The sequence below is a fragment of the Solanum dulcamara genome, chromosome 4, assembly GCF_947179165.1.
Source record: "Solanum dulcamara chromosome 4, daSolDulc1.2, whole genome shotgun sequence".
Taxonomy (NCBI): Eukaryota; Viridiplantae; Streptophyta; class Magnoliopsida; order Solanales; family Solanaceae; genus Solanum; species Solanum dulcamara.
This window is the reverse complement of record NC_077240.1, coordinates 75866921-75881675: the sequence shown is the minus strand read 5'-3', so window position 1 is coordinate 75881675 and position 14755 is coordinate 75866921. Positions and strand designations below refer to the sequence as shown.

The window sequence follows — 14755 nt, the reverse complement described above, 5'->3', positions numbered from 1 at the left end:
ACTACATTTAACTCACCGACAATGTATTACTAGTCTAAACATTTCGTTTTGTTATTTTAAAAAAGAATTTCGTAACCAATTTATTAAAAAAAATAAAAATAAATAGACTAAGGCATTTCATTTCATACTGTGATAAAAAAACATTTACAAATTTAGATAATACATAAAAGAATTTAAAAAATACAGGTTTTATTAAATTAATCAAAATAAAAATAGTTTGACTTTTTGATTCATAATAGTGTTAATTTTTTATAAAATGATCCTAATTATGAAAACACTTAATTATTCGATCGATGTATACGGCAAATCAATAGATATATGTGTTTGCGATAAATTTTCTCAAATTCAAAATATATACTATAATCAGAAACTAAATTTAAATAGGTAATTTTATTTATTAAGATTATGAGTACAATTATGCATATTCACTTGATTCTTCTGTCATGTGATTCAAGGATCGTTAATTGTGTATTTATCAAACATATGGTGATATAGACGTATTTGATCGGCAAGAACGTTGGATAACACTTTCAGGAACGTCTCTTGACCATTTCAACTTTAAGAAAGAGAATATTTAATGTCTTGATCTCTTTATAAATATTTCAGAAGTTTGTGAAACTATAGAGATGTCTTTTCAAAGAATATATACTAATTTATATAGGTGTGAGCTAGAGTATAAAGTAAAGTAGACTCCAAAAATTTTTATGTGGCATTGAATTTGTCTTGTAAAGGTCCGACTTAAATCAGATGAATATTTGATGTCTACAATATGTTGTTATCTTTTGTATAAATTTAAATATCCAGTTATAGTGAATTAAGATATATTAAAATTGTTGATCTTTTTAAAATTAAATTAACCTGATTTAGTACAAACAATGAGATAATTCCTTAGTTTAAAATTATCAATGGACTGGGCATAATCGTCGTGAAAGTTGAACTAACAACATTGATTTATTTTTCATCAGTTTAAATTTTATAAAGAATTATTTGATACTTATATTGTATTGATCAAAGATAGCAAATACGTTAAGTTATATATGAGTTGACCCAAACATCACCACCTTCAAAAAGAAAACAATAATTAAAATGATAATATTGAATAAAAATGATAATAGGCATACTTCTATATGTTTAAACTTTGGTGGATGTCGTTATATATTAAAAAAGACTTCATACATTCTTTTAATTATAAAATTAATATCAATTTTCTTCGTAAAGAAGAATTCTTTTACACGATTTTAAGAGAGCTTGCAAATTCCGAGATATTATTAGGGCAAAAGATGAACAAAAATTCAGAGTACTAATTCAAATTTTTCTTCATTCATCCCCTCATGAGGAATTATCAAATCATTTGACTCTTCACTCATTCCAACATAAAGAATTCGTCAATCGAATAATAAATAGTAAATAGATTGATTTGAAGAAAAAAAAATTGCTAGTCATAGAATATTATTTTCGAGTTAACATTAGAAGTTTGTTATGAATCAATTTGAAAATAAATAAATCACTAGTCATAGAATGTTATTCTTGAGTTTAACATTAAAAATTTATTATAGGTCGCTTTGAAAATAAATGAATTATTGGTCGTAGAACATTATTCTCTAGTTTAACATTAGAAATTTGTTAATTTACTTGTAAAAAAAGTGCAAGTGTTCATAAGTTCCCTTCGTCTCATCTTCACTCTACAGTCATCCGCTTAGTTGTTAAGATAAAATTTTAGACAATTACTATAAAAATAAAATAAATTATTAGGAGGATAATTTGATTAATATCTCTTATTAATTTTTATCTATTTATATGCCTATTAATCTATAATAATTGGTATTAAAGATAAAATTTAAAAAATTACTTTTTCTTTGATTTGTTAAATGAAATGTATTTAAAAATAATTATTTTTGATATTTAATTTATAAGCTAGGTGCTTTATGTGCAGCTAGAACTAGATTTACACCAGCATTTATAGTGAATGTTGAAAAGTTAAAAATAAAAAAGTGTCCATTTCTCTGATTTGATTATCGTTTCTTTTGGTGAAAAATTACTTCATTTTCTACGAATTTTATATTCTTTTTTATTTTAAAGATGTTTATCAATTTAATTGAACAAAAACTATCTACCACAAGTCCAGAATCACTATGGGTAGGGATATGCGGGTAGGATTAGGGGTGTACATAGATCGGTTTGGTTAGATTTTTTATTAAAAAATAATTAAAATAATTATGTCGATTTATTAAATTTATAGATCAAATCAAATCAATCTAATGTCAGTTTTTTTGGTTTCAGTTTTAGTCGGTTCTTTTAATTTTTTGGTTTTTTTTTTACAATTACTCCATAATTGAAAAATAGATCAAATTAAAGAGGTTGTTCCCTTGATCGTGTGATTTAATGCCGCACTTGAAGTTCTCAATTGAAGATTGTTCCTTTGATCGTGTGATTATATTGTTTAATGACATTTCAAAGACACTTGAATAAATAAAATAAAATAAAAAAAGATATACAATATCATCTTCAAGATATTGTCTTAGAAAAACATATCAAAAACTCACGAAAAGACACAACACGTGTCAATTTTTTTAGTCATATTACAAGCTCAAATATAAAATAATATATGTAAACATTGAAAGTTATAAACTAATTTAAAAAATACTTACAAAGCATATTATAATTAATATTTTTTTGTGTATAAAAAAATAAAATTATATATGTATTATATCGGCTTGGTTTGGATTCGATTTGACTTTTTTCTATTAATACCATATCAAACCAACAATGATCGGTTTATTTTTTTCAACGCCAAACCAACCAAATCAAACGACAAGTCGATATTTTTGTAGGTTTGACTTGACGGTTTGACTTGTACACCCCTAGTAGGGATTTATATAGTTGGTCTGGTTTGATTTTTTATTAAAAAATAATTAAATTAATTATCTCGATTTATTAAATATATAAACCAAATCAAAAAATTCTAACATCAGTTTTTTCGGTTTTGATTTTAGTAGATTTTTTGATTTTTATAAAAAATTTTATAATTACACAGTGATTGAAAAAGAGATCAAATTGAAGAAGTTATTTCCTTGATCGTCTGATTTAATGTGGCACTTGAAGTTTTCAATCGAAGATTGTTCCCTTGATCGTGTGATTGTATTGATTAATTGCATCTCAATGACACGTGAATAAATAAAATCAGAAAAAATAAGAGGTACAGTAGCATCTTCAAGACATTGTCTTAGGAAAACATATAAAAAACTCACGAAAAAATACATCACATGTCAATTTTTTCAATCATATTACAAGTCCAAATATGAAATAATATATATTAACATTGCAAGTTATAAACTATTTTTAAAAAAAATTATTTACAAAACATATTATAATAAATACTTTTTTGTGCATAAAAATATTAAAATTATATATGAATTTTGTCGGTCAGATTTGGTTTGTATTCAGTTTCACTTTTTTCTGTTAATATCAAAGTAAACCTACAATGATCAATTTATATTTCTAAATGCCAAATCAAATAAAAAATCAATTATTTTTATCGAGCCAAATCAAACAAATCAAATCAAAAGTAAGATTTTTTTATCGATTCGACCTGACGGTTTAACCTATACACCCTAACATGGGAATGAAGGTAGTAAGAATAAATTAGTCTAATCATATTATTTTTACTATTAATAATAAATAGCTTAATATTATGAAATAAATTAACTTAGCAAAACAAGAATGAAGGAAGACAGAAAGAGAATTCTTGTATCTGTCTATCATAAATTGTATAACAACAATGACTATTTATAGTCACTGCAAATGAATGAAGGTGGTAAGAATAAATTAGTCTAATCATATTTTTCTACTATTAGTAATAAATAGCTTAATATTATAAAATAAATTAACTTAGCAAAACAAGAATGAAGGAAGACAGAAAGAGAATTCTTGTATCTGTGTATCATAAATTGTATAACAATAATGGCTATTTATAGCCACTACAAAGGAAGAAAAATAAAAAAATTGGGGGAAAAAGTTGGGTGAAAAAGTTGGGATAGGTGGAGGAAAATAAAGTGGAAATGGACAGTCACCAATTTTTGTACAACACTCCCCCTTAGTTGTCCATGTGTAATGTATCTCATTAAAATTTTTATAAGAAATAATATACATAGTTATCCTGAACACCCATAGATGTTGTGCCTCGTTAAAACCTTAATAGAAAAAATTCAGTGGGAAAAAACTTAGTGAAGAAAAAAAAGTACATATATCTGGTAATACGTTTTGAATGTTGCCTCATTAAAAACCTTACCAGAAAAATTCAGTGGGACAAAATCTTGGTTAAGGAAAAAAAGAATACAACGCGTACTTTACTCCCCCTGATGAAAATTTCATTTGATATTTTGGAGACGACGCATTTTAATCTTATATCTTAACTTCTCAAAAGTTGATGTTGGTAATGTCTTTGTGAATAAATCTACAAGATTATCACTCAAACGAACTTGTTGTACATCAATATCACCATTCTTCTGAAGATCATGTGTGAAGAATAATTTTGGTGAAATGTGTTCGTTCTGTCTTCTTTTATGAAGTCACCTTTCAATTGAGCTATGCCCGCAGCATTGTCTTCGAATATAACTGTGTGTACTTTAATATCATTTTTCAGGCTGCATCTTTCTTTGATAAACTTTATCATTGATCTCAACCACACACATTCTCTACTTGCTTCATGAATTGCTATTATCTCTACATAATTTGAAGAAGTGGAAACCATATTTTGCTTTGTTGAACACCATGATATAGATGTACCATCATATGTAAATAAGTAGCATGTCTGCGATCGACCTTTATGGGGATCAGACAAATATCATGTATCTGCATAACCAATCAATTCTGACGTGAATTTATTTGAGTAGAATAATTCCATATCGGTGGTCCCTCGGAGATATCTGAATATATCCTTAATTTTATTCCAGTGTCTTCGTATTGAAGAAGAACTAAATCTTGCTAACAAGTTTACAGAAAAAGTTATATCTGATCTAGAATTGTTGGCAAGAGATATTACTACACCAATTGCACTAAGATATGATATTTCAGCACCAACAAGTTCTTCATCATTTTCATGAGGTCGAAATGGATCTTTATTAACATCAAGAGATCTCACAATCATTGGGGTACTCAGTGGATGTGCTTTATCCATGTAAAATTTCTTTAAAATATTTTCAGTATATGTTGATTGATGGACAAATATTTCATTTGCAAAATGTTCAATTTGTAGACTAAGATAAAATTTTGTCTTTCCGAGGTCTTTCATTTCAAATTCCTTTTCAGACTTTTTACTGCCTTTGAAAGTTCTTCAAGAGTTCCGATAATAATCAAATCATCAACATATACAGCTATTATGACAAATTCAGATCCAGACCTTTCATAAAGACACAAGGGCAAATTGGATCATTTTTATATCCTTCTTTTAGCAAATATTCGCTAATACGATTGTACCACATTCGCCCTAATTTTTTCCGTCCATATAAAGATTTTTGAAGTTTTATTGAACAAGTTTTTTGAGAATTTTTATATATTTCAAGCTTTTTAAATTCTTCAGGAATTTTTATAAAAATATCGTTGTCCAGAGAGCCATATAAATAGGTTGTAGCGACATCCATTAGATGCACATCCAAATATTCTAAGATGGAAAATGTTCGGCTCCTGACCAAAAACCAATTGTAATAGGGAGACTTTATGATAACTTGTGGGTCTGATCCACACAAGACTTGCTGCATGCAAAATAACATGACCCCATAATGAAATGAAAAGTTTTGTTCTCATAAGCATTGGTCTAACAGTTAATTGGAGGCGTTTAATCAATGATTCCGCTAAATTATTTTGAGTATGACTATGAGCAATCAGATGTTCAACTGTTATCCCAATGGACAAATAATAGTCATTAAATGTCTGAAATGTTAACTCATCAGCATTATCAAGACGAATTGTTTTTATTGCATAATCTGAAAATTGTGCTCTTAACTTAATTATTTGAACAAGTTATCTCGCAAATGCCATATTACGAGTTGATAATAAGCACACATGTGACCATCTTGTAGATGCATCTATTAAAACCATATAATATTTAAATAGTCCACATGATGGGTGAATGGGCCCACATATATCACATTGTATATGCTCCAGAAATGCTGGGGATTCAATTTCCACTTTGATTATTGATGGTCTAGTAATTAATTTGTCTTGAGAACATGCAACACAAGAGAATTCTTTAAATTGAAGATTCTTTTGGTTCTTCAAAGAATGTCCATTGAACTCTCAATTATTTTGCGCATCATATTAGAACCGGGATGGGTCAACCGGTCATGCCAAATAATAAAATCATTTGAGTTAGTAAACCTTTGATTTACTATGGCATGTGTTTCAACCATGCTAATACTTGTGAAGTATAAATCGGATGAAAGAGCGAGTAACTTTTCAAGTATAAACTTCTTGTCCGACATCATTGTAGTAATATAAAGGTATTCATTCTTTTCATCATTTGTAGTCTCGATATGATAGCTATTTTGACGAATATCTTTGAAACTTAATAAGTTTCTTTAAGATTAACTACAATATAAAATTTCATTAATTGTCAAATTTTACCTCTGATAAGTACAACTTTAGCTTTTTCGGATCTTTCTATCAGATATTATATTAAGATTAGCTTCGTTCATAATTAAATAAGAGAAATATTTCTTATCTCTTAAAATAATGTGTGTTGTGGCACTATCGATTAAACACATATCATCATAATTGATTTTGGATCCAACTGATTACTGGGAAATTTCCATATTCTTCATAAACAAAAAGATACATTATAAGAACGTGAAAAACTAACAACATAAGAAACCTTAAGAAGTTACACTGCCTTAAGAAACACATTTACGAAGGACAACATAATATCAAACATAATAGAAAAACAATAACTATTTTTATCATATTTATCCCTAGTTAGATGATCAATTCTTCAGTCAATATTCATAAAGTCTTCAGTTTCCAAATGAGTAATATTTAGGAGACCTTCAAAATCATCATCTTTATAAGCAAGATTTGCCTCAATATCTTCATATTTATTTGAGGGAGTTGTTTCATTATCATCATTCCAAAAATTCAAGTGTGCCTCCACATTATTGTCTCTTTTTTTGAGAGAGACTTGACACAGTTTCACAAAATGATCGGGCGTACGACATTCACGTGCCCAATGACCTTTCATACCACATCGATGGCAAGTATTGGCTTTACCCTTAGAAGGTTTATTTTGAGAAACTTTATTGTTCTCATGTTTATTTACACCATGATGACGATAATTGTTTCTTCCTTTACCACGTCCTCGCCCACGTTCATGACCACGACCATGATAATTATTTTGTCTTGATTTAGACTGATTATGTGTTGCTACAACATTCACTTCAGGGAATGGAGTAGATCCAGTGGGACGGGCGTCATAATTTTTCATTAGCAAAGTATTATTCTACTCAACCACAAGTAAGCATGTAATTAATTCAGAATATTTCTTAAATCCTTTTTCATATATTGTTGTTGTAGCAACACATTTGAAGCGTGAAAAATGGAAAAAAAATTCTCAAGTAAGTCATTATCAGTGATAGTATCTCCACATAATTTTAACATGAAACTTACCTTGTGAATAACAAAATTATACTTTGTCATAGTTTTAAAATCTTGAAATCGAAGGTATATCCAGTCATATCGAGCATTTGGTAACACCGTAAGTTTTAGGTGTTGACATCAATCCTTCAAATTAGTCCATAATTCAAGAGGGTCTTTTACAGTTAAATATTCAATTTTTAATCCTTCATGAATATGATGACAGAGAAAAATAATGGCTTTTGCTTTATCTTGACTTGATACTTTATTTTTCTGTTTAATAGTATCACCAAGATCTTTAGCGTCAAGGTGAATTTCACCATCAAGGATCCATGATAAATAATTTTTTCCTGTAATGTCAATGCCATAAACGCAAGTTTTGATAAATTTGACATGATAAAAATTAAGATAGAAATTAATTTAGAAATAACAAAGACAACTAAAATTAAATTTCTTCAATAGATATACTTAATATAGAAGTTAATTTATCTAGAAAAAATTAAAGTTTCATGCTGATAACGTATTATAAAATAAATTAACTTAGCAAAATAAAAATAAAGAAAAACAGAAAGAGAGAGTTAAGAGAATTATTATATTTATGTATCGTAAATTGTATAATAGCAATGATTATTTATAACTATTGCAAGGGAAAAAAAATGAAAAAAATGGAGGACAAAGTTGGGTGGAAAAGTTGGATAGGGAGAGGAAAATAAAGTGGACATAGAACGCGGCCAATTTTTGTACAATACTTAATTTTTTTTATAAATTATTAAAATAGGAGAGAAGATGTAATAATCATTAATTATAGGTTACATAATATGCACAACTCAACACTTGTTTAGAACTATCCAGAAGTTTCTTCATCAAATATAAATTCTTCCATTTCATACCCAGGAAAGCCCTAACAGAGAAATCTGAATTCTGAACTAAACTGTAATGGCGGAGCACTTGGCATCGATTTTTGGTACAGAGAAAGACAGGGTGAATTGTCCATTTTACTTCAAAATTGGTGCTTGTAGACATGGAGATCGTTGTTCTAGGCTTCATACAAAACCAAGTATTAGCCCAACGCTTCTCCTTTCTAACATGTATCAAAGGCCCGATATGATAACACCTGGTGTAGATGTACATGGTCAGCCTATTGATCCTCGCAAAATGCAGCAACATTTTGAGGTAAAAAAATAAAAAATTATCTATTTTCAGTTGTTTATGGGGGGATTTTGAGTTATTGTGTGGTTATGTAGATATTTAGTGATGTTAATGTTCTTATTATTGAGTTGTTCTATGCCTAGCAAAATTTGTTCAAATTAATAAAAATTTATCAACTTTCAGCTTGTTTTGGATTTTGAGTTAATTTGTGGTTTAGTGAAATGGAGGTTAACTCGATCAGTTGACATCTAGTGATCTTAATTGCTTTTTTTAAAACTAGCAATTTGTCTGCTTGTTTGTGTTTTTTATTGAGTTAATTTTATGCTTCAGTAAAATTTGCTCAAATAGAGAGATGATAATATATACGATTTGTCGATCTCAACTAGTTTGGGATGAGTCACAGTTGGTAAATTAAATGATTCATTTTTCCTGATTTTTTAATGATAGATCCTTTTTGGATAGCATGGAGTTATTTTATCATTTATTGAAACGGGTTACGAAGAACCATATAGAGGATTTATATGGTTTATTAGTTAGGAATTGAGGTATAGTTGTTTTGGTTTCATTTAGTTATCTTGTGTTGTAGTGAATTGGGTTTGAACAGAGAGCAACACAGGTGTAGTTTAAAATATATTATTTTGTATTGGAATGAAATATGTCTGAATAAAACAGAATGGACCCAAAGGGTTTTTATAGCTGACCACAACTTGTTTTGGATTGAGGATTAATGGTCAACATATGGATGTTTACTTTTGTTATCCATGATGTCCTATTCAAGGATAGTTATCCCAATTCTAGTTATACTTTATGTCACTGTGCTGCACGGGAAGCTATGAAGAAAGTAGGCTTGAATAAAGCAGGATGGATGCAGAGGTTTCATTCTGACCACAACTAGTTTTGGATTGAGGATGTTGATTGATATATAGATGGGCTTTAGGGATTGGAATTACATAGGATGTCCTCTTTTTTTTAGGATAGTCATGCCAATTGTAGTCCTACTTTAGGTTACCTTGTTGCATAGGGAGCATTAAAATTTGCTATTGAAGAATTGTAGAACAAAAAAAGAAAGCTAAAATCTTTTTGTTTTTTTTAATCGGCAAAAAAATTTTTGTTTTAAGATATTATGTAAGTGGTATTCTTAATTTGAGATGTTTAATACATGATTCTATCTGTAGACGAAGTCTTCTCATGCTTCATGATACTCTTGCTAATTGTACAGTTATAAAGTTTACAAAGATACTTACAAACTTCTTCATGCTTCATTTTATTGTATTATATTTTTCAGATAGGTTCTTTAGATGGATGTTTTGATGGAATATTACTTATTTTGATGCTGTTGCAGGATTTTTATGAAGATTTATTTGAAGAACTGAACAAGTATGGAGAGATTGAAAGCTTGAACATTTGTGACAATCTTGCGGATCACATGGTAAGCCATCTGCACTTTTTCTGGGGCTGATTTAGATTATTGGTTGGCATTTTATTTATGCACAATGTGCTTATGCAGGTTGGCAACGCTTATGTTCAGTTTAGAGAGGAGGAACAGGCTGCAAATGCTCTTAAAAATCTTACAGGAAGATTTTATGCCGGTAACATTTTTGTTGCACTAACCCTTTCCTTGTAAAAGTATAAGATCATAAACTGAGGGAGTTTAAAATGGTAAAAAGGCTTTAGCTCCCAGAGGCAGAGCCATGATTTTTAGTTTATGGGTTTGAATCATAATTTGTTTTGCTTACTGGGTTTTGAATAGATTATTTGTACATATTTTTGAACCCACATATAGGGTTTGAGCCAAAACTACTGGGTTCTTTTTGCTGAACCTGTAATTTGTACTGTGGCTCCTCCCCTGTTAGAACCAGTCTGTTAGTATTATGGTTAATGGGTGGGCTTGTTGATAGACAACTACCTCTTGGTTATGTTCTTTCTGCTGAACCTGTAATTTGTAACTGTGGCTCCGCCCCTGTTAGAACCAGTCTGTTAGTATTATGGTTAATGGGTAGGCCTGTTGATAGACTGCTACCTCTTGGTTATGTTACTTGTTTAGATACTTGAAAATATGACTACTTTCTCAAACTTCTGCTTATAACTGCAGGGAGGCCCATCATTGTTGATTTCTCTCCTGTAACTGATTTTCGTGAAGCCACCTGTAGACAGTATGAAGAGAACAGCTGCAACCGTGGTGGATATTGCAACTTTATGCACCTAATGAAGATCAGCAGGTTACTGCATTCACTATATCTGGAGAACCTTTCTGACAATATGTTCAATTTTTACATATTTAATTGTCTATGACTTATCCTTCTATTTTTAGGGAGTTGAGACACCAGTTGTTTGGGAGGTACAGGAGAAGGCACAGCCGAAGCCGAAGTCGAAGTCGAAGTCCTTACAGGCATCGTAGCTATGAAGTGCGCTCTCACAGGAGTCATAGTAGAAAATATGATGATAGGGATTATTATCACGAGAGTCGGAGCAGGAGGCGCACTACTAGTCCTGGGCATAGGAGGGGTAGGAGCCGGAGCCCTCGTGGCAGGAGGGATCAAAGTCCAACTAGGGATAGTAGTGAGGAGAGACGTGCAAGAATTGAGCAGTGGAACAGGGAAAAAGAAGAGGCGGACCTTTCTAATAGGATTAATGCAGATGGTACTAATTACAACAATGATATTGGATATGCACAAAATGGAGATGGGTATAATGATCAGCAGCCAACACTACAGGATGGATATGGATACTAATGAGTGTATACTGTAGAGGTTTGTTTCCTTGTCCACTATGGTTGATGTTTTGATTTCTTCCAAAAGTCATCATCTTCTAAGAAAGGCCACCTGCCATGAAATATACCTTACTACCATTTTCCACTGTGCAGGTGGTGCAGGTTTTCAATTCTGTGTTATTCCATGTGAAATTTCAACCCTTTATTATGCTTTTGTGGCTTTTGCATATATTCCTGTGCATCATGCATTTTTTTCACATGAGAACTATACCTTCTCCTTCAAGAAATTTATAAACTTCACCTTTCTTTCACATGAGAACTAAACCTGCTTTATGTCTTTTGGGACAACTCTTTTGGTTACCAAGTTAGAATTTTCTGGGAGTTTGTTAGTAAAGTGTTGTTCAAGGTCAATATAGGATCTAAACGTTTCTGATATGACATTTTAGTGATATATGAATGAAATTTCCTCAAAATTCAGTAATACTTCTGGCCTGTTCAAATTCTCACCATCTCTCTTCATTATGTGATGGGAAGATATTCTATATACTCTTATTGACAGAAAATGCATTTTAAATTGCTGAGGAGATTTGTATGGACATTTATTTCTATTACTATGAAATTCATAAATGAAGTAATTTTGTTTTGTGATGAATCTTGTATGTGTTCCTAAGAAAAGGAATTTGTCCATTTTCCGGGGTCTGAAAGGGGCGTGGAAACGCATAAAAACTCTTGAATGGAAAAGAGATGAGCATAGTAAGTAAACTGTGCCTCATAATTTACTGGTCATTAGTATAGCATAATTTTCAAAATATTGTCAGTGTTCGAGAATTTGGTTGTAGGTTCTTTGGTTAGCCTTTCCCTTATATGTGCTGTCATTCTACTTTAACTTTATTTGGTAAATGAGAAACTTGATGATTTGCTAGTGTTAGTCCAGGAAGTGTCTGTATGAGATATTCGGTAAATCAGCTACTTGATGATTCACTAGTTTTAGGCCTGGAAGTGTGTATATGATTGTTACATGAAGGAATGTCTTAACTTGAACATATAATTGCCTAGAAGTACGATGAAGTATAACGTTTTGCTTTTCGAGCTCCGTGTTTGGAGTTTAAAAAAGACAAAATTGACACTTCGAAGGTTCTGACAATACGTCATTAAGGGATCGTTTGGTTTGAATACAAGTTATGATGGGATTAATTATGATGGGATGAGTTATACTGAGATTAGTTATGATGGGATAAGTTATGCTGCGATTATCTCTTATTGATTGTTTGGTTTGTTGTATTCAAAATAATATGCATTGCATAAATTTTAAGAACAAATTGTTTGTTTACAAAAATGCTCTTCCTTTTATTTAGTTTTTTATATTTTCTTTGCAAGCTTTGGTTATTCATTCTTAAAATTAAAATTTTCATCTTATTTTGCTTAAATATTTTTGTGTGCGCATTCCCATGATAATATCATATGTATTTGAAAATAAAATATATATCTTATTTAGCTTAAAAATAGAATTTTCATCTTAAATTTGTTAAAGTAAAAGAGGATTTATTATTTATATCACTTCATTTAAGCACATATCACTCTTAAATTGTAAAATACTAAAGTTTTCATTTTAGTTGATATATAAAATACAAGCTTTCAAGTGACTAAAAAAATATATAATTAAAAATATGTAATTTAGTAGTAGAGAAATCAAAACATAAATAAATATAAGAATTAGTCAAATAAATTAATAAATAAAAATTATATTTGTTTAGTTTAATTTTTAATTAAAAAATATAAAGAATTATCATAAAAATTAGTAGTAGTGAAGATTGTAAATGTTATTATACATGGTATTAAAAATAATGTGAATATACATGTGAAAAGTGATGTATAAAAAGAATTTAAAGGGATATTTTTGTCATTTTCTCTATTTTTTTGGGCATAATTATCCCGAAATTACTATACCACCCAAGAGGAGGGATAACTTATTCCGATATTAATTATTAATTCCGGAATAAGTTATTCCGGACTTGCCAACCAAACAACAAATTAAATGACACTATAATTTAATTTCGAAACTATTTGATGTTATCCTTCACACCAAACGACCCCTAAGGGTATAATGTGAAGTTTATAGTTAAAGATCTTCCAAGTATATATAGACTAAGTATTACTCTTTTTGAAATGGATTAAAAAGGAAAGAGTGTCATATTAAAAGAAACGAAGGGAGACTTTTGTAACATTTTTGTATACCTAATATTTTCACCTCACGCACTTTCCAATGATTGTTGGTACTTCCAAATTAAATTGTCATTGGTATTGTACAACAATTACTACACCTTAGTTTCAGACAAGTTGGGACACCTTAGTTTCAGACAAGTTGGGATAGGCAGAATCCTTAATGATCATGTTTTCCCATTTAATTTATCTTTGACATTGGTATTGTTTTTCATCGAGTTTATTCCATTTTCTGCCAACTGTGTGCCATCTTAATGTTCGATATCCTAGGTGATTTTTCTGGTTGTCCGCCCAAATGTTTCTTTTCCTTTACATGGTGGTTTCCCTGTCATTTTGGTTGTGGGGTCTGTTTAAGAAAGTCTTGTTATGAGAACAGCTTGAATGGACATTTTTTACCCCAGAGCACATCCAGGCTAGTAGCTTTCGCAACTGCTCTTTGTTTTTGAGTTTTGTTTATGGAAGTAGCTGAGGGTCTGCCCAAAACAGCCTTTCTACTCTATTACTGAGGTAGGGGTAAGGTTTACGTAAACTCCACCCTCCCCAGACTCTCTACATTGGATATGTTGTTGTTTATTGAAGTTAGGCTTACAGGTTTAATGAGTTTTGCAGGTCCAGGTTTCCCTGCATATAAGGACTAAGAGCGTGATTTTAATTACGGCTTACCATGAACTGTGTAACAGGTGGTTGGAGCTAACTCAAGATTTGTCCCAACAGGTTTTGTTTGACTCGAGGCATTTGCAGGAAAGAGTTGGAAGAACTTTTTAAGGCTTCTCTGCCAAATGAGACAGCGTTACTAAAATTCAAATTCTCTGCTTTATTTTGGAGTAACGCAGCTTAGATATCGGCATATGACACATGTTAGCTATAACTTTACATGGGAGCTTGGTGAACTTGTTCTGTCCATATATGTGATTGGTCAACTTGTCGGAGATTTTCTCAAAGGTTTAGTATGTAATTTCTCTGTGAAGAGTATCTTGATGTTTAGGCATTTCATCCTTTTCACTATACAAGTTCATTCACAAGTTGATATTTGATTGTTTGTTTTCAGATCCA

The 14755-nt window shown here is 30.4% G+C and overlaps 1 protein-coding gene across 3 annotated transcripts; it reads left to right on the top strand.

Moving 5' to 3' along the window:
• Nucleotides 1-8426: 8426 nt before the first annotated feature.
• LOC129887620 (splicing factor U2af small subunit B-like) lies at nucleotides 8427-14755 on the top strand. 3 transcript variants are annotated; one of them, XR_008766446.1, is made up of 7 exons: nucleotides 8427-8796; nucleotides 10115-10201; nucleotides 10280-10361; nucleotides 10865-10991; nucleotides 11084-11522; nucleotides 11636-11668; nucleotides 14383-14755. XR_008766446.1 is itself a non-coding variant. In XM_055962786.1 (6 exons), exons 1-5 carry the CDS (start codon nucleotides 8560-8562, stop codon nucleotides 11502-11504), a joined length of 954 nt encoding a protein of 317 aa, XP_055818761.1. In that variant the 5' UTR covers nucleotides 8427-8559; the 3' UTR covers nucleotides 11505-11522; nucleotides 14383-14755. The 3 variants fall into 3 exon arrangements, 2 of the variants coding, with proteins under 2 accessions (XP_055818761.1, XP_055818760.1); XM_055962786.1 differs by lacking the exon at nucleotides 11636-11668; XM_055962785.1 differs by having other exon boundaries at nucleotides 11636-14755.